This window comes from Strix uralensis, chromosome 2 (assembly GCF_047716275.1).
Source record: "Strix uralensis isolate ZFMK-TIS-50842 chromosome 2, bStrUra1, whole genome shotgun sequence".
Classification (NCBI taxonomy): Eukaryota; Metazoa; Chordata; class Aves; order Strigiformes; family Strigidae; genus Strix; species Strix uralensis.
In genome coordinates this window covers 56,327,147-56,354,081 of record NC_133973.1, presented here as the reverse complement: position 1 = coordinate 56,354,081, position 26,935 = coordinate 56,327,147, and the positions used below count along the sequence as shown (strand labels likewise).

The window sequence follows — 26,935 nt, the reverse complement described above, 5'->3', positions numbered from 1 at the left end:
GTCTTAGCTACTGACAAAGACTTGGAAGTATGTGAGCTGCTGAAGCCCTTTCTATTTACGTTAGCATTTCTTTATTATGAAATATGGATTATTAAGGCATCTGTCAGACCACTTTTTTTGCCAGTGATGTCACTGTATGTATCATATGAACTAATGGATAATACAGTACAGTCTTGGGCTGTTTCAAAGTTTATATTTTGTCTGAAACTGAAAAAACACTTCTGTGGCTCTTCTCATGCATATAGAGGTAACAAAGGAGAGAGAGTCCAGCAGCATCTATTCATGTAGTAGAAGTCCCCTGCCATCTCTCCCATTCCATTGATTTCTGTAAATTCTGCAATTAGTACAAGTTTTGTTGCTGTGATCTACTATGTTTTTCCTAGTAACAGCTAAATGAATCACACTGTGAGACAGTGTAACCTTGAATCACGGATACATGAAGGAGGTTGATGCTTGAAAACACAAGCCAAAGGGCTACCTGAGCAGGTTTCTTTTCTCTAAGTGAACAGTAGCAGGTTCTTGGAGAAAATAAAAACAAGGCAAACACGGAGCCATGCTGCTGGGTATCCTTGCCCAGCCTCTGCTGATCTGCAGGTAAAGAGGTTCAGTCTTAAGGATTTGTGGTTAAGAGCCCTTGATGAATTTTTCTTTCACAAAAGTGTCTTAACTGGTTTTGGATCCACATCAGCTTTTGACATCCATAGCTTTTTGTGCTGGTGTGTTGTGAGGTAAAGCACCACTTCTGCAGGGGGTGAGTGGGGTGTCTCCTCTGTGGAAACTGTTGTATGGCTTTGCCCATCCTGATTTTCTTCTTATGTGTCTTTCCACATTCTCCTTCTGGAGCAATGGGAGAACTGCAACAGCATTAGGGTGCGCTATGAATTCATAAAGTAACATAATTTTTCCTTCATCTTGACTTTTTTTCTTTTTTTCTTTTTTCCTTGACTGCTGTGGAGTACGGAGATGTTCATCAAATGGTCTGTGAAGTACAGTTTTTCCTTCCTGCGTAGCAGTAATTTCAGTTATACATCATTGTATACATTGCTGAGGTGTAGAAAAAGCTATCCTATGAGTTACTTTACATTTATTAAATTTGAATTTTATCTGTTGTTTTGTGGCCCATTCGCTCAGTGATAGGAAATCTTTGGCTTGTGTCTTTATTACTCAGAATTATCTCCTCATAGCAGCAACTGTTGCCACCTTTTTCACCCCTTCTGTAAATCGTCTAGATCTAACCAGTTCTGTTAATCATGTGATGATGCAAGTGAGGACTTTGTCCCATGTCAGATTTTTAAGAGCCTCTGGTGAGGATTTTTTTTTTTTTTTTAGAATCTAAAAATCCAAATAGTCTCTGTCATCCAGATCAGTATTGTGCACCTGTGTAGTGACTCCTTCTAAGAGTAGGCATGGCTTTTCTGCACAAGCCCAAAGGATTCTTTGTCATTTTAACACGCTAGTTAGTGCAGCTGCTGAATCTCTTCATATAATTTCTACCTGTTTGCTTAATTCAGGTGTTAAGCTTATGGTTCTGAAGTTCTCCAGATACATAATGAATTATTTTTTATTCTTGCTCTCTTTCTCTCATTCTTTCTCTTTGACACCCTAACACCTTCCCTCCCCAAACCTTGCATGTGTCACTTTGCTCAAGCAGTTCCCAAGTATCAGAGGAATGGGTAGTTGCACATCACAGCTACTATTTCAGCAATTTCCTATGGGAATTTCAGGTGATTATCATATAGTCCAGGTAACTCATGACTACCCACTGAATAATGGACAGCATCTGAGAATAATTCCTGCATAGGCTGCTCTTTGCTTATGGAGATGTGAAGGGGATTCCATGTAAGTTTTCTGCTGCAGCCTCATTTTCTTCGTATTCTTACTATTGTACTTTGACCCTGTAATCTGTCTGGCAGTCACCTGTGTTTGAAAAAGTGCTTTTTTTTTTTCCCCTCCTTTTTCCCCCCCTCCTCCTAATGCCTTTAAGAATTTGTACCTTTTTTTTCTTTTTTGTTTCTTTTTGTTTCTTTTTTTTACCTTATTGTGTTTATACATCTGTTTTGCTAGAATAGTTCTGGATTTTCCTCACTTGGGTAGGACTTTAGTTCTCTGGTGGGTGTCCTTTTAATTACTGTTTAATCCAGCCTTCAGAGGGGACAGAGAGGGGGAAGGAAAAAGGGTGGTCTTCTGGGTTTTGTGGTAGGTGTTACGCATTTTCTGAGTTCCATATATTGTGTCTTCTGTTGCATGTTATCTCTTAGCATTATACCATCTGGCTTGTTCCTTTTAAAAATATTCCTCTCATGTATGTAAATGCCCTTTTCAAAGTTAAATACCACAGTGTGGATTCTTGATCTTTCAAGAATGATTAATCTAAATACATATGGCCACTGGCACAGGATAGCTCTTCAAGTAGCAAAGTTTTGAACCAGATTCTTCTCATACCTCAGGATCAAGGCAGGAGTTGCATGATAAATTTTCCCACTTGTAGTCTTTTTCTTCCTCCTGTTGCCCATTTTAAAACTTTCAGGCTGCTTGAGCTGAGAGATGCATGGTTCTTCCAAGAGCATCCTAAATGCATTATTTTGGGATCTAGACATGGTTGTGGCTAAATGAGAGCACTAAACCTTGCAGGTCCAGCCCGTTGCCTTCCCGTTGCTCACTCTCCCAGTGGCGCTGAGCCCAGCATCCCTCAGGTACACGTCGTGCAGGTCGGTGTGATGCTCCGCTCTGGCTCACTGGCAGCTGTGGGATCTCATTAAATGGGTCTGGACTGTTTCCAAAGCCTGTGCTTGGAAATGCACTACAGTAATGTAGCCCTGTTTTTTCCCCCATCCAACTTGCTCATTCCTCACACTCTTGAAAGTGTGGCTTCTCCCTCTACCTTTGTTAGGTGAGTTTTGAATCCCTGTTTCTAAACCTGATCGTCACTACCCCACCTCACATATCCCCTTATTTTCTACTTCCAGCTTCTTATTACTGAGTGAAGTTCTTCTTCTGGCTCTCCACTGTGCATCCAGTGACAGCTAGGGGTATGTGAGGCCACTGTAGTCTGGTAAAAGGAAGTGTTGGAGGGTAGTTTCTTCTTACAGAAAGTCTTCTCCCCTGCCCCCAAAGGTAAACATTACCAAGTGTGAGAAGCTGGGAGAAGTCCTAAACATGATTCTGATGGTACTGAAATTGCGGGCAGGCGAAAGGAATGGCACACCAAAAAAATTTGTGGAGAGAGAAGCAGAGATAAATTGGTAAGCATTAGTCCGTTTTTGTGTTCTGGTTTGGTTTTACTGCTTTCCCTGGAAAGAGAATTAGAATGGAAAGTATCTAAAGACTCAGTTTTCCTTGCATAGCTTGAAATCTAGCTATCTTCTTGTGGCTATTTTAATGATAACAGTTGAGTAGGGAGATTAGAGATAATGTAAGATACAGTCTCCAGTGGTTATACTCATAAAAGCATCATATGCTGATGTATTGTACATTTTATTTTCCCCTAAGTTACTTGATGAAAAGCATCTTTGGAAATAGGTGACTGATTTGTCTCCTCCGTGCAGCAGTTCATATATTTCTAACATATGGAGTGGCTTTATGATGTTCTGGTACTAAAAGCTAGCCTGTGAAATGTTCACCTTCTGCTATAAGCCCTTAGGCAACATGGATTATGATTTGCTGTCACGCAGGAGACTGTTTATGCCAGTAAATTTGAGTAAAGTTTTGTGCTAAAAAGTAATGTGACAGCTATAACTTCCATTTCTCTGCATGGGCCAACCAGACTTGCTACAGTCTGTTAACCAAGTTGTGTTGTATTATGTAAATGGATGAGTTGTCTTGAAGTCATTCTCTCTATATCTTGAAATCAGACAGCTTTGGGAGATATAAAAATTTTAGGGAAGATAGAAAAATTAACTGAATATCAGTGCTGTATCATAATATCTAACTGCTGTATGTGATTTTTACATGCAGTTTAAATAAATTTTTCCTCTTAAAGTGTTCATCTTTAGAATGATCTTTTAATACATATTAAAGCGTTACCCACAGTTTCTCTATTAAATCTTTAATGTGTTCTTGTAGAAAAATTGAAAGGAGCTTGAGCTTTGCTCTGATGAAGGCCACGATGCCTTTGGTTTCTAAAGATGGAGTGTGGGGGTGGTAATTTGCTCATGCAGCATGAAAGCATTTCTTTCCCTGCAGAATCTCCTGCAAGAGAGAGCGCCTGTACACACAACGCATGCAAAAAAATTCAAGCTGGAGGGCTGTTGATGAAGACTCTCTAAAACTAAAGACTTGGTTATTTGAACATTGTTCAGAAAGGAGCCTAGTAGCACACTAATCTTTTAAAATCATTTTAAATATTTAAAACTTATGGAACTCTTGTTGCGGATCATGAAATTCAGGTCATGATTTTCACAAATGTAAGGAAAAACCCTTAAAAAATTAAAGGACTTTTAAAATCCTTTTTTTTCTTTTTTAATAACCAAATCCAGGGGGTGGGGGTGAGGGAAAGGAAAAGCTTTGAAGTCTCTGAGATCTTTTCCCTGAGGTCAGAAGTTTCTGATGATGTAACATACAATACAGACCAAGCCTTCACTTATCAAGGTTAAAGTTGACGGAGCTTGTATGAACTTGTCAATCATAGGAAGCAGGCAAAAACAAGCCAGCTGTTGTGAGGCATGGCTTTGAAAATCCTCTGTGTTACAGTAAATGAGATGCAGAGGTTGAGACAGATTCAGTTCTGTGAGGCTTTCAAACTGGCTGGCACATTTGCAAGGATGCAAAGCTCACATCCAGTGAATATGGGTAAACAGCTGTAAATCCTGGTAAGATTGTCTTGTCTTTAGTGTTAAAGCATGAGAGAAACAGCTAGAGGCGTGCGCCTTAATTACCTTTTTCTGTCAGTTCTGAACAGAAAATTGCAGTATTAATTCATACAGTATTTCTTTTGTTCTCCAGGTCTTAGAGTACACGCTGTGTCTTCTGTCCCTATCAGCAGAAGCTACAGTAGCAAATTAGGAACGATGCAATGCTTGGTACAGCATTTTATTTTGCTTAGCGTAATTGACTGTTCTGTTCACTGATGGACTGGGAAAATAGGGGGAAAACGTGAGTTAATTCCAGCTAAGATGCTCTGTGTGCATATGCTCACACACGCGCGCTGTTTTTAGCAGCTTTTGTTTTCACAGTTGGCATCATGCACACTGGAATTAGAAGGCAGTGCCTCTCGAAAATACTTGTTTTCTGGACTGAGGGCTGCAGTGCTGTTGTTGTGGCTCGGGGTGCCAGGCTCGGGGTTCCTCTCGGCTAGGGGTGGTGCGAGAGCTTTTCATCTTGTCGTTTTCCTGGCAAGCCTGTTACTGTGAGTGCAGGCGCGCACGAAGACCTTTTCCACAGCAGCAGGAGATATTAGCTGGGAGTATAAGAGAATTGGATGTGACTGTTGGAAGCAAGCGGTGAGTCCGGCTCTGAGTGAAAAGATGACTATTGAAATGTGTGCATATGCATGCTAATTAATTTAAATAACTGGTTTAGGGTTTTTTTTTTTCCTTTAGAGATGACTTATGTGTTCATTTTGTTGCCTGCCTGAGAAACCCAGGTGACCTAGCTGTTATTCACAAAGTGTTTTGTTTTATAGCTTCTGTTCTGTTACTGAATTTTTGTTCAGCTGCAAGCAGCTGTTTGCAGTAGTAATAGCAACAAGAAAATAGCAACAGCATATCAGGAAGAAAAAAAAAGTCTAGATGTAAAAAAAAAAAAAATCAAAGGAGTGGCAACTGGAATGTAGGGGTTTTTTAGTAAATTGACAAAACAATCATTTTTCTTTGAGCTTTTATTAACATGACTGTGATTTCCTTGTTAGCAGTGTTGGAAAGTATTGTCTTTTGTCTCTGCAACGGTTGCCATTTGTGTAATATGATGGCTCTTGTTACACTGTTGGGATATTCTGATGATTGAATTCAGTGTGTAAGTATAGAACACATTAACTGGTTGACTTAAGTGAGCAGAAGTCATTTTAATTCCATGCAGGCAATCCCCTGTGTGCTAGGACAGGCATGCAATAGATAAAGCAAGTAAGAATACAGCCATAAAAATTATTTTTTATCATTGATTTTTGAGGTGCAGCAGAATGGGGGAGGGGCTCCTATTTTCTGAACTAAGGAAAGAAAAACATCCCTCCCTCTACCCTTTCCCACAAGATTCTTCCCTTCTGCATAAAGGCCCCTGTACTGTTACAAGAAATTTAATTTTAATCGAATTTGATTTTTACTGTGGGCCTATGCATTGTGCTGTTACCCATGACTGACTGGCCTATGTTTCATCCATCAACATATCTTTGCTTATCTGCTGCAGAGTTAGAGTGGGTCTGTTAAATTTATTTCTGATTTTCATGAGGAGAGAGGTAACATGTTTAGAAAAAGAAAAAACCTGAGATGAAAACCCATTGCTGTGTTTGTTGCCATGCAGGCAGGACAGGAGAGAAATTCTGGTGGGATCGACAGACTGGTGAGCAGCGTCTGTTATCGTATTTCATTCTGTGATAAAGCCAGGTGATAATGCAAGGGTTGCTAAGCTAGAATGACATTTTGCTTTATCACATTGGGTGCAACAACTAAGCTGTATTTAGTGTGACTGACTAAACAGATAGCTGCCATCAGGGTGCAGATAATGTTAACAGACATTCAGAGACAGGATTGGAAAACCAAGACTCACATCATGATAAATGGATTGTAGTATAACGGTGATGTGCCATGGGGTATACTTTGTGAAGTATCTTGCTGATTTTGTACCTTCAGTTGTCTTCTGAAGTATATCAGGCCATCTTTTTTTTTTTTTTTTTTTTTTTTGAAAGAGAGCATTCTCTCATCATTCAGCATTCATTATACTTTTCATCTTAACACATGCTTTGGTTTTAAGACCATTTACTTCAGTAGTGCTGCTGGGATGCTAGTTCCCATGATCTGTCTCTTCAGACCAAGGTAGTGAACAGCTCTACTTCTTTGTAGTGACGTATGTGCTGTGCCTCTTCCTGGAGTGACCACTACTATGCAGCCATCATGGTGATTAAATGATCTGTTTTCTGGAAGGTCCTTTATCCTATGCGTTTGTCTTTAAAGATTTCTAAGTAGTTTTGTTGTCCAAGTTCTCATTTAACATCTTTGGAATATGCTTCATGTGTCACTATATGGTGGATAGTGCACACTGTACTGAGCCAGTAGTGACAGCAGATACAGTGCTCATCAGAAAAATGGACCACTGGTAATATAATTGCCCTTGGATGTCCAGATTGTGGCGTTCGGGTGTCAGTGCCTCCTTGGCATTGCAATAGTAAAACCAATTTGAGAGTTTCAAAACCCTTGGGGTCCTGGAGCCTCTGAAAGGAAAAGCATGGGAGACTCAGATGAAGATTCAGATACCTAACAGAAATAAGATGTCTGCATGCAAGTGAAGTGCTGACTCAAGTTATAGTCCATAGAGATCTTGGGCTTGATTCAGTTGGCTAAACACAGCTGTCTAGTGAGACCTGAGATTAGTCCAGTGTATCCCACTTGGCTTCCAGCTGCCACCTCTTAGGGGACCTGATGCCTTTGAATCTTTAAAGTTTCTGAAATGGTAGAAGACTCCTGTTTGGGTAACTAAATTGTGAAACCAGTGCGTAATTTACTTGTAGAGACTACTTTAGGGTAAACTGAATCTATTAGATTGCACTGACCATATCAATATGGATTAGACCTAAAACTTTTGTAAATTTCAGTCTTATTCTGTGCATCCCATTCCAACTTTGTAGCATCCTGTTGTGGTCTCACGCAGAACTATACTGAGTGGAAGAAACTACCCTTTTATTTGCAAACTGTTGCAGAGTGCTTTTGGTTCCTACTGTGCCAAGTGGCAAATACACATTGAAAACATAGTTTCGGCGCACAAAGTTCACAGCTGAAAAAGTAGCATATTGGTAAGGGCTCTGCCTATAAACAGGGTTTTGGCATAAGCAAAGACAGTGTTTCACAATTGCTTTAGGCCACATAATTATCTGTTTCGAGTCAGGTCAGTTCCTTGATCCAATTTTCTGTGGGCCTGTACAATTCTTGTTGCTAATACAATGGAGAGAGCAGAAAGACGAATTCAGAGTGGGCTAAGGAGAACTGACTTGTCTGGCAAAATATCTGCATTTAGATCAGTTCGAAGGGACTGCAAAACTGTAGCCTTGATTATGAGGGGTGGTTGTTATTGTAGGGTGAGGACTTCTATGGAGGAGTCTTATTCAGGTATGAAGGCCTTTTACCAGTGTAGCTTGTGGTGTTTGAGAAGGAATTTAAGCTAAATCAGAAACAGCCACTCCATTTGCTCTCTTCTGCCAGTAAGTAAGTGCAGGACATGTTGTTGCTTACATAACTGTGCTTATGTTTTATGGTGAAACTTTTGCACAGAGGTCAGGTCTTTAAGAAACATTGCATTTTTCAGATGTTGGCTAATGCATTTTGCAAAGCTTATCTAGTCTGGGATTTTAAAGTTGGAGTGTCTTGTGGCACTGTTTGGCTTGTCCTGAAGCATTCTCAAGTCAGATAAAAACCAGACACACTGAGTTGATAAAAGTGACCTTCATTTATTAAGATATGACATTCAATCAGATCATTCTACCTCTCTGTCCAGATTTAGTCAAATCCTGAGTATGGGGAAAACAAAGGAAGTGGTTTGGGGCTGTTTTTTATGGTAACCAAAAATGTTATCCTTCTGATAGGCATCTATACATAATGATTCATTTTGGTAATTGCTCATTGACTCCACTGGCTGGCTCTATTAACAAGTGTGTGTATGTGTATATATAGCTCTCCATGATGTAACTTGCATGTAGTAGCTTACATTACCTGTCTCTGGTTTGTTAGAATAGCCTGTTGTGTTATTGCTGGGAGCCTGGGGGTGTCCAGACTGGGGAGGAGACTTGGTTGATTTCCCTGTCTTAGAGTTTACTTGGCCTTTGCATTTCAGTTGTGAGCATGTATGCCCCAAGCTAACGGAGCCAGAAGGAAACTGAGAGATGTACTTGTCCATCTGGGTAGAAAATACTTAGTGCCATTATGGAGATAACACATTTCCACCCCCATGGTGGTAAGTGGTGGTGGTGTGTTTGGGGGCTTGTGCAGAATGCACAAGCTGCAGAGCAGAGCTCCTCCTGAGCCCACCTGGCCAACGAGTGCTCAGCTTCTTGTCTCTCCACACAGATCTCCTCGGGGAGAGCTGGGCCCTCTCCTAAGTCAGACCTTCTCGAAAATGTGGAGGACTATTTTTGGAATGAAGCAATTTTCAGTTAGAAGCATATTTTGGGTTTCTGAGCCCCACCATTTAGGTACAAAGGCTCCTATACTTAAATACCAAAAGCCGGTACCGTAGAAAAGGCTCCTGTCAGCCTCCTGTACTAGACTCACCCTTACTGAATACCACTTCATATCAACAATGTAAGTCAGTTGATTACACTTCCTTTGCAGTTCAGGTTAAGCAAGCGATGTAAGTCATCTGACAGTCAAAGCTGTAATGTCATTGTGTGCCAGGGATGGGGAACATGGTGTGAGCTTTCCTAATTCTATTGCATCAGGAAGGCTCTCGTGCTTGGGTAGTCGTGGTATTGTATCATGGGGGTGGGGAAGCTTTGCGTTCGAAGATAACTTAAGAGTTTAATGTTTTTGGTGATGACTGGTTTGTTATCTAGAATGAAAGTGGTAATTAAGTCAATTGTCATGTTTTCAGATGACTGTTCTGTCTTTCTCACTTTGTGATGTTTGGTTATAAATGATGAGTTCCTTTCAGTGGTATGTTATCCTTGTATAAGCCTCATTTCCAAAACAGCTGTATTCTGGGCATATTGTTACATGAACCACCAACAGATTTAACGTAGCTTAGTGGACTTCTTGGTATTGATAATAATGTAACACCTTTGCAGGTTCTTGCCACTGTGTTCTCCTGGGGCTTGAAGCTTGCTTTCTTTTCCTCCTTTCTGAACAGTAAGCTCAAATCTCTCCAAAATAATGTGATAAGCATGTTTTGCATGAGGACCCACTCACACTGAATGCAAACTAGCCTCAGCATTTAATGTAGCCACCTTCCCTCAGATCCATTTTCTGTGGCACTGCAAAATGTTTAATTTTGTGGAAATGGTATGAAGGCACGTGTGTAATCTCTGACTTTTATCTCCATGTTTGCAAATGTAGCATCTTTAAATTTCTCTGTGCTGTGATTCTTTATTTCCTTTTACTCTATTTTGGAAGGTGACAGGACTACTGAAGCATTCATTGCTTCTGAGCCAGGGTAATATTAAACAAATTTGGTTACATGCTTTGGATATGTAAACATGTCAGATCAATGGTATACTCTGTCCTGTTTGCTTCTACCAGCACACCCAATCCTGATGTGCCTGTGAAGTTCAGTGTATACTTTGCAAACTGGCTGAGGTAGTGCATGTAATTTATGTCTTTGTGACATTTTGTGCCATGCCCTTGAATCTTCCATGTACCTAAGTGCAGCTGTTACACTGTCTTATGTTATGGCTCATGTATGTGAAGATAAATAGAGAGACCTGAAGAATTTTTTGGCACAGGTTAACTAGGAGAAAATTGTGCTCTACATGGGTTATCTAGACAATGAAAAACACTGATTTAAATACAGTATTTCATACTCAAGACCTGCAGTCTTCATTTGGTACTATTTCCATTAAAATTAGTGGGAACTGTTTATAGGCCAGGTTCTGCTTACATTGAATTCACTAGGGAAAACCAGCTGATTTTAGAGATGCCATGTAACCAAATCTGAATAGTGTTGGTCTTTCAGGCCTTGCATCATTTTACATAACAAAACTGTCCATCTAGTGTTAAAATAAGAGTCAATAAATACTGTTTTGTAAAACAGATTTGACTGAATTTGTCAGATGACTTGAAGGTGTCTGAAGCAGCTGCTCTTAGTTAAGAGCAATATGAGGAGATCTGAGTTTAAACAATATTCAGCTCCACATTCATGTTAAATTGAAAATTTATCCGTTAAAATTGTATTTTAAAATTTAACACCTCACATGAGAGAGATTTTGTCTGTGGCTTCAGGAATTAAATTGTGAAAAAGCCATCTCTCTTGGAAATACAATGCTATTACTGACATGTAAAAATCAGTGTGAAGTACAATTATTAAAAATCCCATACATAATGAAGTTTAATGACAATGTCCAGATTTTTTTTTAGAACTTTTTTCCCTAAGTGCTAAAATATCACAGATCCAAGGACTAAAAAATAATAAATTTTAATGTAATTTGATTGTACAGGTATGAAAGTAGAATCCACATCTAATCCAGTTGTCTTCCCACAATACTTCATTTTAAATATTTGTTTTAATTAAAATAGTCATGCAGTGTGTAATTGCTCCAATTTTTTTTCTTCTTTAATTTATAATGGACTTTATTAATTATGTGATTTTATCTCAAATTTAGTTTTCATACACACTGATGTTAACTGCCTATAGACTTATTCTCAAAACTGGTACAGTAATGTTAACCTGTTTATGCTGAAAGTTCAAGTTAACCTCACTTTACAAATAGGCTCTTTCACAGTCCCCTCGAAAGAAAGCTTGGGCAGTGCATGTCTACAGGATTACTATTTCAAAATACAGACACCAGTGCTGTCAGTAGCATAAATTATATTAGCAGCTCTCTGAAGCCTTTTACTTCTCTGTTAATAGCTTCTTTTCTAAGCTTACAGTGTCTTTTCAGCCTCCTTTAAGCAGAGAGCAAACCTGTCTCCTCTCAGGGCTTCAAAGGTACTTTTCTTTTTTTCCTGCCTTCTGTTTCTTTTCCAATTTGTCTTTTTCTGGTGAGCAGAAATGAACTACATGTCTTGTGGCAAGGCTCAAGCCTGGAGCTGCGAAAGCCTGTTTCCTGGCCAGAGAAATAGAGAGTGTAAAATTGGAATAAACCCAAAAATATTTCTGTTTAAGATAAGGCCTTTTTGGCCATTGTTTGTCATATGTGCTGACAGGGCAAAAGAAGTTCAAGTATAAAATAAGCCTGACTGGAAAATACTATCCTTCCTAGATTTCCTCTTCTGCCTTTTTTTCAGGAGGCACTCATTTTCCCTTTCCTGGTTTTTTAGCTTTGGCAAACGTTTTGTTTGCACTCATTTCATTTTTCACCAGTTACAAAAAATTCAACCTCCAGATTCATAATTAAAGTTCATGGTATTCAATTCACATTTAAAATGACACTGAAGTGTTAATTTTGTACATAGAGAAGAAACTTGTTTTCCACACTTTGTTACTGACTCTGAAGGAAGAAGATAATTAAATTTTAGTATTAGGATTCCTCTTTCTTCTGGAGACGGTTTTTATTTTCCACCAACATGTGCACATTTGGCTGTGCCACATACATCAGCACTTGAGGTGTGCTGTGCATTTAACTACGCCGTGCACACTGCAGCGCCTGGGGTTACCCAAAGGTTGTGCCGCATCCTGTGGTGCTCCATACCCTAATTTAGCCTGACATTATGCTTTGACTCATCATGTTAGATTAGGCACATCGTGTGTGCCCGTACAGTTACCATAGATTGGAGGAGTTGGTGTTAAATGTTGAATGTGATCTTGGTGTTCAAGCTTCCTGGGTCGGTGCGGTGGCCTCGCGCCAAAGGAAATAAATCGGCAGCACACTAATGATGTGTTCTTCTCTCTAGGCAAGCTGACACAGGTCCCCTGAGGGAAAACCCACGGGAGAAGAGGGATCAGCTGGACCAGAATTTAAGCCACAAGTGGAAGGCATCTGTCAGACCTTTGCACGCGCGAGAGCCTACAGTTCTGCCTCACGAGAGCCGTGGGAGGTCTGGGACATTGCCTAGTGATTACCGATACTCTCAGGAAAACGTGAAGGAGAAGAGCAAGGATCGCAGCCTGCCTCATCTCCCCTGCTCAGAGCCACAGACCTTGAACGAGAACCACTCCTGTCCGTCCCGGGGCAAAGGAGAGGAAAACCATAGGGTAGAGCCAGCACTGCTGAACAAGAAGCGTGGACCTGTTCCTCAGAGGCCGCCACCACCTAAAAGAGATAAATACAGGCGACCAGATAATTCTGCACCGTCACTCGGCACCTCTTCCGAATCTCTGCAGGTAGCGCCCAGCCGGCCCTTTCCGTCCTCATCCCCCAGCTCCACTGAAGTATTTGCCAGTCACTCCTCTCTCTGTCAGAGTCCTGCAGCCTTCAATGGAAAACTGAAGAGTGCTAATCCACAGCTGCTCCAGCAAGCATTATCCACGGAGAATGTTTGTCAGCACTTAGAAGAAAAAACACATCTTAGGTCTGAGTCTGTATTATCTTCCAAGTATCGATATCTTCAAAAACCTGGCATGGAGACATCAAGGTCCCCTTCTCCTCAGTTTGCACCACAGAAGCTCACTGATAAACCTCCTGTGTCCTTACAGGATGAGAACCCAGCCAGGTACTAGATGTAACCTCTTTACTATTTTATTAACACTTTTTGCCCCATTTGAGTGTTCATTTTCTTTACTAAGAGCACATCCTTTGGGTTCATTAAGCATGAACTATCCCAGCATGTTCTGAAGAGACCTGACTTGTGTGAAATTCCAATTGGTACCATTAAAGTCCTTCAGCTGATCTGTGGTTTCTTTTAGTTGACTGATGCTGCTCAGGTGTTACAGCTGGTAGTTAGTAGAAAATTAAAGGCGTGGATTCAAATGGATTTTCCACTGTAAGTCTGAGTGAAATTAGAAGATTCCCTGTTGTCATTTTCCCCGCCTAAGTCTGTATATGAATATGAATCAGTGTGGGGACAAAGCAGATGCAGGAAGGGAAGCTGTATCCTTTGTGAGAACATCTGTTTTGAAAGCGCAGTAAGGTACACTGCCAAATCATGACTGTTTTCATGTTGCTTTTACGATGGAACATGGCACTCTAGGTAGTCTGTGGGGGGGTCTGCAGCAGTGTTTGTATTGAGAGGGGCTGAAGATTCAGCAGGAGAATGTCAGTCCTTTCCCAGGCTAGATAAACTCAGAATTAGACAAACTGACTGAAATTAATTGATTGCTGTATCTGTCATATGCTGCTAACTTTAGAAAAGGTTATTCTCTCACAAGATAACAAACTCTTCCAGGAAGCTGAGGAATCGTAATTTTCATAAATCCTTTAGCACTGTAATTCATGGTTAAAGAATGAAAACAAAACCTCCAAGCTGAATGAATGCAGAGGTTGCTTCTCTGAGCAAAAGTATTTGCAATAGCTGTTCTCTGCTGTAATGTAGATTGTTGAAATAGACTCAATCATGGCATTTTCCAGTGTGCTTTACGACACGGAAAACATGAATTACTTTATTTTCTAAACATGCCTTAATGTTCTTCCTCTTGTAACCAGAGGAAAAAAATTACATTTCATCATGCAGTGTTTTTAACATAAAGTTACAGTTTACTATGAGAAGTGCAATATGTCACATGAACCCTAGCATCTATGTGCAAAGGTAGATGACAGTAATGACTTCCTTAATGTAGTGCTTTCACTTCCTTAATGTATCGCTTTATAAATAGATACTAAGGATGCATAGAAAGCTAATTGTATTTGTCCTTCCTTTTTACTAAGCTTTAATGTTGAAATGAGCACTGAGGTGTGCCTAATTATATGCTCATATCTAAATGATAATACACTTACCCTGCAAATCTTTTGTTAACATTTAAAATTCTTAAGCCCAGACAGCTCTTGTTTATGCACAATGTGTTGTCCTCAGTTAATAATTATATTACTTAATAAAACAGGTATGACAAGAAAGGAAAGACATGTGAGCCATACCTCTGAACCTTCTATATGGTATTTACTATATGGTATTTATTTCATCTGAGTAAAATGTGTCAAGTAGATTTATCTTAATATGCAATTAATTAGATTTGGCTTATTACTTCTGTTGGCTCCTTGCATATGAGCTTTTGGACATGCCAGTTTGCATGCCGTGGGCAGCCAATGTTTGATGATGTCAGCATCAACAGGATATCCACAGGATAAACTGAGTGAGTGCGCAGGGTTTCCTGCAGCATTTTAGGTAGAACAGTGTAGTATGGAGAGATATTGGTGGTGCGCAGAACCCAGCTATTCCCAAAGACAACTGTTTAGCAATAATAAAGATGAAAAGAGTGCATCAGTAGATGTGCATCAGTAGATATCCAGTAAACATACACTCAGGTCAAGGAGTGACTGTGCTTGCGGTTGGAGTAAAGCTTCATAATGGCCATGAGCAGAGTTGCTGCAGATCAAAATTTGATGCCACAGTTCCACAAATGGAAAACCTTCCAAAATCAGGAGGATAGTGATTGCAGAAACAGAACTTCTGAAGCACCTGGTGTTGAACTGTCTTTGCTCTGACTGAAATCAGTTGACTTGACAATGCCTGAAGTATCTAGAAAATCCTTTATTAAGCTGGGAGGAATGTACTCGGAGTCTCAAAACAGATGCAGGGCATTTTAGGTGAAGAATTGCAGTCGGCTCACTTCTTCCAGTTGTCCCACACACACTTACACATGCTTCTTGTATTACCCCAAATTCAAAAATCTATACCTCTTCTCAGTCTGGAGGAGTGCAAAAGGTGTGGGCTTTATTTAAAAACAAACAAAAGAAAAGGTCAGTGGCAGTGGCAGGCCTCTGCTCATGTCTGCAGGCAGGGAGGGAGCTGGGGCTGAGTGGTGGACACAAGAGTGAGCTCTTTAAAATGGCAGTTGCCTTGAATGAAAACACCCTGACCGAATGGGAGTAGTGGGGGTGTTCAGCATGGACTGGAAAACCTGCCCCAGAAGTTGGATCAGTATGCCAGAGCATGTCCGCAAAGCACTTGAAAGTAAATACCTACTGGGAGGCTGCATATTTCTTCAGAAGCAAATATACCTTTAAAATATAAGATATTTTCTTATAAAAGAAAATTTTTTTCTCTTTCTAGAAGAAAAGAAGATTATTTTCTTCTGAAGAATACGAAGGCAGATTTTGCTATTACCTACAAAAGAAAAGTACAGCACAATAAAGTATAAGTTTATTTTTAAGGAAAGTGACACACCCACACTTAGACAAAAAAGAGCTGTACTTTGTCTTGCTCACTTATCTGAAAGGCAGCAAGCTACCCAGCCAGATGAAACCAGATATTTTAGCTAGTAGGCAATGTTCCTTTACTTGCTGTAGAGCTTCCAAACCCACATTATGACAATAATTTTAAACTTTCTGCAAACTCAAAACCACCAAACTAGACTTCAGTTTCTTACACGGTTTTACATACAGTACAGATGTTTCAGTAATGTTATTTAACATGTTATTGTCCAATTTAAAAATCTTAAGTTAGCTTCCTCTTTAAATAGCTTGCCTTAATTGAATGTCCAAGGTGGCCCTTTGTGCTCTGCAGTACAGAATTTTTGCTATAAGCTTTCCTTAAAAGGAGTATCAGAATTGTGTGTTACCCTCTTCAGTGGCTACTTTTTCTTCTTTAAGAGAAAACTAGGATACTATGGTGGGATCTGTTTATTAAACTTCTGTATCTTTTGTGAAATTTTACAGATACAGATTATTCTTTTTTAAATCAAGTACTCAAGTTTTGAATGATTTCCAGGTTTTCCATGTGTGATTATTTGTTATTCTTGTAGCTCAGCAAAGGCCTAGCCTGCAGGATGCTTCCATCTGGTTTGTTGTCTCTTCCCTTGGAAGACCTGGGAATTGATGTGAGGGCATCACAAACTCCCCAGGCAGCTAAGTCGCCTGTCAGGTCAAAAACTGAGGCACTGTTGGATCTGTGTGAGGCGATGAGGTTGAGCTTGAGGCGTGTTTTCCTTCATATGTGTGGCAACAAAGGGGTGAAAGGCAGTTTGGCAGCACTGTCTCAAATCTGGGGCCTGGCTGCTGAGATTGGACCCTCACATTCATGGAAACAAACAGAAGTCCCGTACCGTCAGTATTGTGCAAGGCTGATGTTAGGATTACTTACAAATGGTAATACTATTTAAAATGTGTAGGCAGAAAAGAAAACATGTAGATTTAGGGTTTGAGATACGGTGCAAGAAACATTCCATTACCTAGATCTCTTATCTACCTTTTTTCATATTTGGGCTTCCCCTATGATTTGCAGAAAAGAAGTGAGATGTAACGTTCATCCATTTCTAAAGATGGATTTTCCTTATTTTCCAGAATTGAAAGGGTTATAGACAACAATACTACAGTGAAAATGGTTCCCATCAAGATAGTTCATTCTGAGAGCAGCGCAGAGAAGGAAAGTCGGCAAAGTCTTGTCAGTACTATGGAGCCTCCTGCTTTGCCCAGTGGTTTGGAAAAGGACCAAATTAAAACACTCAGCACTTCTGAGCAATCCTATTCACGATTCTGTGCATACACCAGGCAAGGTATAGAGCCAGAGCCAGAAGCCAGAACCAAACCAGCTGACCCTCAACCAGCTGAAGAACCTGGGAGCAACTTGAAGGACAGCAGTGCTGCCACACCAGCAGTCAGCTATGTAAAGGCCAAAGAGAAGACCTTTGAAGACTGGAAGTCAGAGGAACTAGCTAGAGAGATTGTGGGAAGAGATAAATCTCTAGCAGACATACTAGATCCTAATGTGAAAATAAAAACAACAATGGATCTGATGGTTGGCATATTCCCTAAAGATGAACACCTCCTAGAAGAAGCTCAGCAACGCAGGAAGCTCCTGCCAAAAGTTCCTTCTCCAAAAATTTCAGAAGAGAAGTGAGTATTACTTTCTGTAGGCCAGTGGTTCCTTGTTAGCTGCTATCTCAAGTGTGTCAGTTTTCCGAGGGGGCTGAAAGTGAGGATCTTCCTACTGTTAGGTTTGGGGCTTTTCTAAGACTTTTCTGTTAGAATAGTAGTCAAGCATAATGCTGCCAACAATGTCATTAATGACAGAAAAAGAACAGTGTTATACAATATGAAAAGTTTCCCAACGCCTGTTTAAAAACTATTTGTGTGAGAACTTAAGGAATAATTAACTTCTCCCATTTCATAGTGGTTAGATATTTTATCCAGTCTAGTAACTGGATAGAGAAGGAACAATATTTTAGCCTTTTTTATGTGATGAAAATTTACAAAGACAACTTGAAGTGGGTATGAGACGTTTCCTTTCTCGAGAAGTTCATGTGTAATTCCATAACCAAAAAGATAAATACTTACATTGTAGTATCTCACATTTGGTAGTCTGAAAGGATACCCTCTATGACACTGAGATCTTTGTACTACTTAATAAAATGTAACTTTACATTTTGTTTCCAGGTGAGATATCTTAGGCCTATTTTGCTCATTGTAATGGTGAGAGGTCTTCTGCACTATTCCAGTTTTAGCTTTTGGTGGGCATGTACTGAGTTCATACAAATTTTCTTTACAACCGGTATTTATTTACCCTATTTACAAAGGTAATGGCTTTCTGTTGAACCCCCTGCTTGCTTGGTGAAATGATGGCTCTAAAAGATTGTCCTTTCTTTTCAGTGATTAGGGTGTCAAGGCAGTTAATGAAAGTTTTGACTTTTTACTAGGAAAGAGGAGCAGAACGTGCCGTCTGCCATCTCCCTGACAACCAATTCCACTTACTACAGCACATCTGCACCAAAGGCAGAGTTGCTGATTAAAATGAAGGACATGCAGGAGCAGCAGCAACAGCAGCAGAGCGAGGATGATTCTGAAGATGAGCTGGATCATGACTTGTCAGAAAAGAAGGTAAAAGACATTTCTAAAAGTGTAATGGGAGGATCTCGTTTGCATGCATTTCATGAACTGTGAATTTGCTAAGCAAACACTCCTAAATAAAAGGCCTTCTAGGTGTAGAGGATCACTTGGAAAATCAGCTTGGAGCGTTTGGTTTCTTTTTGGGGGGGATGCAGCGTTAAGTGTCCAACTGTGAATTTAGGAACTTGATATTAGGTGCTTTTTGCAGCTTGATGCATGGTTTTGGAAGGTCCAAAGGGAAGAAGTTTTAGGGAGGTTATTTTCAAATATTATTTTCCATTTGAAAAATGATTTGGGAGATAGCTAATCGGCTTGGTGGATTCACTGGAAGTTACTCATCACAAGGGAGACAGTCTTCTCCACTCTTGTTCATCCCCATCCTTTGGTGTTTTATTTCTGATCGAAGGTCAACATAATGGTATTAAATGGTATTAATAAATAGCATTTATAAAGGTATTAAATAATAATATAAAGGTATTAAATTGGTGATATAATGACACTTCTGTGGTTTGAGAAAGTGTTGTCCTATGTTAAAATCATCGCACTCATCTCATTAGCGATTTGGCACAAAATATTTTAATCATAGTTCCTAGTATGGTTAAGCTAGAGGAAATGGTCTGTTTGATCAATTAAAGTGATGTAGTTCAACTCCTTACCTAAGCCAGTAATGCAGTGATATGCAAATCTTTTCTGTTAAAGTCAGCTCTCTGCTTAATAATCAGCTGCCAGGGTGTGTTTGGTAATTCAGTCCCGAATAAATGTCTTTTAGTTAAATATTAGGAATATACTTAGTCATTAAGATGCCACTGCATTTGAGGGAGCTGTAGTGTTTTCTGTTACCACTCTGGTGTTTTTTTAATCTCCTTCAACCTTCCCTCCCTCCCTCTGCCCCCACTGCATCACACAGTGCAGTACAGCGTGCACTGCCCGGGCCTTTGGGTGGTTGCAGCGATAGAGTTGCCCTTACCCTCTGTCCAGATAGTCACTGAATCCAACAGCTGTACTACTTAGACAAATTAAGGATTTCACTGCATTTTGAATAATTTGGTTTTATCTGGTGCCACACATGACAGTCACATTCAGCATTTTTGCTAGAATTAGTTTCCTTCTCATTAATTATGGAGTATATGTATGGAGGGAGTGTTAAAATTAAACCTTTCTTGTTTGCCCAACAGACTAAATACTAAAATTTTTATAAGCGAAAGTGCCATTTATTTGTGTTGGTGTCTGTTAACAGGAAAATCATGTTCACCCTTTATATACTCCTCCCTCCATTCCCCCAGCTCCAGCATACACCACTAATCATATGAGATAAGAAGTATTTCATGAAGAACTTTTAGCAGAGCTCCCCCGTCTTCTTCTCCGAATATACATATTGTTGTAGCCACGCACACAGTGCTGCTTGCTTCTCTCCCTGCTCCTCCACATGTGGTAGGATGCGAGCACTCAGTTCAGTGGGCTTTCATCTTGGATCTTGTCAGAAAACATATAAAACTCGTAAGTAGGTCAAGGCGTCTTTATAAAACAGCCAGAATATATAACTTGGCCCAGCTTCACATATTTGGCAACAGTTTAACAAGGATCATTAAGGAACTGAACACTTTAATAGCACACTTTACGACGTCAATTATTTTAGAGGAGGCATACGCCCAAAACCTGTTCCTTGATTCCTAGAAAACGGTCAGTTCTGTTACGAGATATCTTAATTGCAGTCCACTGTGGAATGATTGTAATATTTGTCATTCTCTGCTCTGCAAACCAGAAATGTGTGGTGCTTTTTAAATTTTGAAATAAGTATAGGAATTTCATATAGAGTCATAATTTTTTTTTTTTTTTTTTTTTTTTTTTAATTTGGGACGATCCATGTATTCCCAGCTAGCAGGAATGGAATGTGTGTGTCTTGTGTACTGAGTTTAATGGAGGTTTACTGCAATTATAAAATACCAAACCGATGTTGAAGACACTACAAGAGTGGTTTTTGTAGTAAGGAAAAAATCTATATGTGGCTGAATAGGAAGTGTCCCCTTTGCCTTTAGAAAAGTTTCAGCAACTCCCCAAGAATGTAAAAATAACTGAAGAATTCCAAGTTTCTTCTGCTTTTAGACCTGAACTTCATGTGAAATGGAGTAGTAAGCTGAGATCGGAGTAATTTATAGAAAGCATGCCAAGCAGTGAAGCACCTGAGCAGCGCTTTGCGGAGCTACTTTCTGTGTTGCTAGTCAGATCAGCAAGAATTGCTGGAAAAAGATGAGGTTTTATTGGTTTCTTGTTTACTGGTACAGAATTCACAGCTATAAATTATTCATCTGCCTGTTTCAAGGTGTGATTGGAGCTCTTCTAGCTCAGTGGATACTGAACGTAATATAGATTTTCTGCTGGTTAGTAAAAGCATGTAGTGAGCTCACAGTTGCTGCATCCAAAGGCTGCTTCATCGGGGTAGGAAGCAATCAGTAGTCATAATCCAATTCTTAATAGATAGGGCAGTCTTAAAGAGAGGCAAGTACTTATGGCCTCCTCACCTGCAAAAGCAGCCCATTAGAGGCTAGCTTCAGCTGCCTGGGGACATCTAAATAGGATACTACTGGGATTTTGGGGTTGGTTTTTTTTTTTTTTTTTTGAAAGAAAGAAACTTTGAGAGAGCTGATTTGAGATTGTCAGACCAGAGTGGTAAACGTTGTGCATACACATGGCTTTTTTCATTATAGGAAGTTGCAGCACAGCTGCAGAAGCTAAAAACTCAAGACAGTAACATAGAGCACAGCAGTATCCTGTTGTGTTTCGGATGGTAAAACAGCAGTGTTGTACATGTGCATGTCATCTAAGGGAAATGAGACCGTAGCACTGTGACCTACATAATCCAAATCAAACTGCATTTGCATTGAGAGAAGGGGAAAAAAATCAAATCCTGCAGATTAATCAGTCAGTAAAGCAGGCATCTGTAGAACTGCTTACTACCTTAATCTTTTGGGCACCCAGACTAACAGATAACCCAAATCCAGATTAACCTGGCCTGAGTATATTAAATCAAAAAGGAGAAAACCAGCACGGATAATCCATGTGTTGAATTTCTACTTTCAAAGAGGCTGTTAAATTTTCAGGGTGTAGTTGCTTTCTGTTAAGATGGCAGACTTTTTCTTTTTTGTTGTTCCCAAAATAAATTGGCAGTGACTGTTTGGTGGCGTCTGAGAGCAGTAGCTGCTATCAGTGTCTTTCTCAGTAATCATGAAGGCTTGTAATCAGATTTGCATTTAGAAAGCAGAGTTTTTAGAGAATGTCATGAGTAATTTAAAAAAAAAATAAATAAATTGAAGGGGTACTATGAAATAATGACTGTTCTAGAGGATGTAATTTTCTTTTAGAAATTGCACTGAGATGTGTGTGTTTAGAGAATGCTTTGGGAATTTTTCATACCTGAAATTAGCTGAATACTAAATAGGCATCTGCATTTAAATGAATGAGGCATTTTTAGGGTGTGATTCATCTCATGTTAGGGTAAATGACTGACTAGCTGAACTGACTTCCACCCCTTGTGCACAACTGAAAGCTAATGGACATGTAAGAAACAAAACCTCTCACCCAAACACAGGGAGGTAGCTGGGCAGCACAGATGGAACACAGGTCACTGAGGGAGGAGATCTGGGTTCTTGGTCTGGCTCTGCTGGTGATGTACCTGACATGCTTTTTCTAAGCCAGGGCATGTGCATCCCAGACAGTGGGGGATTATACTAAAGAAGCCCCAACAAACTGCAGATGAGGTGGTATATTTGGCTGGCATAGGCTAGGATAGCCACAGATGCTGGTTTGGTCCTTTGGCAGAGCTGCTTCACACAGAGCTGGTTTGTACAACACAGAAGTAGATTTTGTTCGCTGTTCTGTGCCACAGGGATTGTGATTTCCCTACAGAAATGTTGTAAGGCACAGTTAACATTAAGATTTTCTGAGAGTGGAAGGAGTGCTATTGGAGGGATGCTAATATTATGCAGAAAGGAAGAAAAAGCTAGACAGTGCCCTAGTTTTAACTGCATCATGTGGAAAATACAGGATTTTTTTCCTGGTACTATTTATCTTCCTAAGTGTAGCTCTTCAGAAAAGTATTATGGACCTGGTATTTAGAGAGAAAAGGATGCACTGTACTTTATGCCATTCCATAGCAGGCTTTTAAGCTGTTCAAAAAAGAAGCAGGAATGCTTGCTGGGAGGGTGGAAGTCCTTCATCTTTTGTCACAAAGGCAAATTGCTTCAACACAGGTCTCAAGCAGAGCATCATAGACCTACATTCTAAACCTTTGAATCCAGAGGTGTAGACCTTAGACACGTATTTAGACATATATTTATTTGTAATGCACTCATTGTCAAAACCACATGGGAGTTTCAACGTATTAAAATGCTAGATTTCCGACATGACTTTCAGAAGTGGGGAAAAATGCAGAACTGCTAATAAATTCTCACCCCCTTTACTTTCCACAGCAAGAACTCATTGACAGCATTAGTAGGAAGCTGCAGGTGCTGAGGGAAGCACGGGAGACACTTCTGGAAGACATCCAAGCAAACAATATACTGGGGGAGGAGGTAGAGGCCATTGTGAAAGAAGTCTGCAAACCAAACGAGTTCGACAAATTCAAGATGTTTATTGGCGACCTTGACAAAGTGGTGAACCTCCTGCTGTCCCTGTCAGGTCGTCTGGCCCGGGTAGAAAATGCTCTTAATAACCTGGATGAAAATACCTCTCCGGAAGAACGGGTGAGAAAGGCCATTAATAATATCACTGCATTTAGCACACCTGGTGTGGGGGTTTTTGCTTGGTTTTGTTTATCTAAATTGCAGACCTCAAGATGAGGGATAGTGAGTGGATAAATCTCATAATGCCATTTTCTTTAGATTTCCTAAAACTTTTCTCTTTGCCTTTTGCTTGTAATACTAAAACGGCAGTTGGCTTGCTGAGAAAAAGTGGTGTTTTGGGGTGCAACATACTAGAAAACAGACTTCTTAGCAAAAGTTTAGAGGAAGAGGGGAACTACTGATAAGAGCATAAAAAGAAGGCAAACAAAAATATTCTAACAATTCAGGATAGGAAGAGGAGTGTCACTTTGTGCTGTAATGCAGAAAGTTTACCGACTTCTTTATACTCAGTAAGGATCTTGATAAAAATCTATAAGGTTGTTACAAAGAAAATGTTTTTCATTTACTACAGTTTCCTTCACAATGCCCAGCAAGGAACAAGAGTGAGAAATGACAGAAGGGCAAGTCTTAAAAAAAAAAAAAAACCAAACAAAAAAAAAAAAACCAAACAAAAAAAAAAAGAGGTGGGGGGCAGAGGCAGGGGTGGCAGGAGGGGGGCATTGGAAAAAGAATTTTTCAATAGAAAACATGTTTTACCCAAGCAGAATAGCCCAGTAGTGATGTGGAGGAATCCCAGCAGATGTGAAAATTTCAGGAGTGTTCAAGGTGCTCCTACCTTTTGGATCCCACCTCTGCTGGCAGCACTTTGTTTAGCTCCAAATCCCATCAGGCTGGGAAAGAGATATCTAGCGATACAGATATGCACCGAAGGAGAGATGTAGACATGTACAAAACGTAAAGGCTAAAATAAATACAGAAAGTAGGGGGGCGGGTATGTGTCAAGTGAGTTTAGCTTGTACAGTTAAATGAATGTGAAGTGGGATTTTTGGCTTGTAGCTGTGGACTGAAGTGCCAGCAGTCCACCTAAGTGTTGTAACAGAATTTTTTCCACAGGCTGTGGATTCATGTTGTGTTTCTTCAGCATGCTCTGATGTTTCACCAATAAGAACTAGTAAATGCTGGGACTAGTCTGAAGCTGTGTTTTTGCTGTTTGGCTCTAGCTGCTGCCAAACATACTTGTTTAATGGCTGTCCAGACCCCTCTCTGACTGGGGTGAAGGGAAGGTATTTGACAGCTTATTAGAGGGCAGATCAAAGCTTCTGAAACGTAAAGAAACTTAATACATCTTTAGACTTCTTTTTTCTAAATATGGGTGCAGTTGCCTAATGGGCTCAAAGGTGGAAGTGTGCGCTGGGGAAAGAGCTACTAGATGATATGAGCATATAGGAAACACAGTTTGTGCGCTGTGATTAAAAATACCTTATTGGCTAGGTGTGGAAAAGGAAGAAGGTGGGTAGGTGGTGTAGTAAGGGCAGTCAGAAATTGTCTGTGTGCTCTGCTGTCACTTAGTCTGACAGAAATCCAAACCCCTAACATTTTAATCCCCACTCATCTTCACGTGCACTGACACCAGTCTTGCCATAGTAACATCAGAAATATATTCTCAGATGGATCATCCCCAGGTACTTTGACTACAGATACAATGCATGTAGGGTTACACATGCATTTCTTTGAATTTAGATTGGTGTGTGTGACTTTTTTGGTTGTCCTCTGGTATTTTGTAGGTCACATGATGATATTTGGTGTACTACTATGTACCATATAAACAAAACAGGGGAGATTATTTCCATCCCTGGGGATCATATCCCTAGTGATCACTGATTTTTTTTTTTTTTTTTTTTTTTTTTTTTAGGTGATGTTGTCTAGGAAACATTACTCTTATAGTTTTCCACTTTCTAGGAACCACCAACAGCTCAGCAGACTTTCTAAACAAACAGTCTGTCAGCAGGCAAATAATCACTGCTGAATTAATATTCTGACTATTAAATGCTCTGTCATAGGTCTCTTTTGCTACAAGGAACACTATCAGTTATTTCAACTCTGACTTCTGAAAGCGGCTTCATCTGAAATAGCTACCAGCCTGCTTCATTCATAGATTCATAGAATGGTTTGGGTTGGAAGGGACATCTAGTTCCAACCACCCTGCCATGGGCCGGGACACCTTCCACTAGACCAGGTTGCTCAAAGCCCCGTCCAGCCTGGCCTTGAACACTTCCAGGGAGGAGACATCCACAGCTTCTCTGGGCAACCTGTTTCTGTGCCTCACCACCCTCACCATAAAGAATTTCTTACTTATATCTAATATAAATCTTCCTTCTTTCAGTTTAAAAACATTACCCCTTGTCCTATCACTACACTCCCCAATAAAGAGTCCCTCCCCAGCTTTCCTGTAGGCCCCCTTTAAGTACTGGAAGGCTGCTGTAAGGTCTCCCTGGAGCCTTCTCTTCTCCAGACTGAACAATGACAACTCTCTCAGCCTGTCCTCACAGGGGAGGTGCTCCAGCCCCCTGATCATCTTCATGGGCTCCTCTGGACCCTCTCAAGCAGGTGTGTGTCCTTCTTATGTTGGGAGCCCCAGAGCTGGGCACAGAACTCCAGGTGGGGTCTCAGGAGAGCAGAGTAGAGGGGGAGAATCGCCTCCCTCGACCTGCTGGCCACACTTCTCTTGATGCAACCGAGGATACAGTTGGCTTTTGGGGCTGCAAGTGCACATTGCTGACTCATAGTCGGTTCTCTGTCTACTAATGCCTGCAAGTCCTTCTCCACAGGGCTGCTCTCAATCCACCCATCGTCCAGCCTGTATTTGTGTTTGGGATTGCCTCGACCCATGTGCAGGACCTTGCACTTGGCCTTGTTGAACTTCATGAAGATCACACAGGCCCACCTCGCAAGCCTGTCAGGGTCCCTCTGGATGTCATCCCTTCCCTCCAGCATGTTGACTGCACCACACATCTTGGTGTTGTTGACAAACTTGCTGAGGGTGCACTCAATCCCACTGTCCATGTCACCAACAAAGATGTTAAACAGAACTGGTCCCCATACTGACCCCTGAGGAACACCACTCATCACTGCTCTCCACTCAGACATTGAGCCGTTGACTGCAACTCTTTGAGTGCGACCATCACCAGACTGCCACGACTTCTCAAATGTGATGGGTAGTGGCTTAGCCACTTCATCCACCAGTTCCCTCAGAATCCACAGATGCGTCTCATCAGGTCCCATGGATTTGTGTGCCTTCAGGTTCCTTAGATGGTCTTAAACCTGATCATCTCCTGGTGCTTCATTCTCCAGTCCCTGCCTTTGCCATCTGCATCTTGGGCAGTGGTACTGGAGCACTTGCCAGGGAAGACTGAGGCAAAAAAGTCATTGAGTACCTCGGCCTTCTCAATATCTTGGGTAACCATGTGTCCCGTTTCCTTCCAGAGAGGGCCCACATTTTCCCTAGTCTTTTTTTCACCAATGTACCTTCCACACAGTGAGACCAGTGTCTTCTCACTACTTATCAATCAAAGCCAGAGTGTGTTGAGAAACCTAAAGCACTGAACCAGTTGTC

General features: G+C 40.5%; 1 protein-coding gene across 7 annotated transcripts in view; it reads left to right on the top strand.

Moving 5' to 3' along the window:
• SHROOM2 (shroom family member 2) overlaps positions 1 to 26,935 on the top strand; it is a 132,494-nt gene that overhangs the window by 100,281 nt on the left and 5,278 nt on the right. For all 7 annotated transcript variants that reach the window (XM_074858836.1, XM_074858841.1, XM_074858837.1 and 4 more), the window contains 4 exons: positions 12,681 to 13,439; positions 17,162 to 17,713; positions 18,514 to 18,694; positions 23,170 to 23,442. In XM_074858836.1, the coding sequence (XP_074714937.1) occupies positions 12,681 to 13,439; positions 17,162 to 17,713; positions 18,514 to 18,694; positions 23,170 to 23,442 (1,765 nt within the window). The remainder of the gene's footprint in view (positions 1 to 12,680; positions 13,440 to 17,161; positions 17,714 to 18,513; positions 18,695 to 23,169; positions 23,443 to 26,935) is intronic.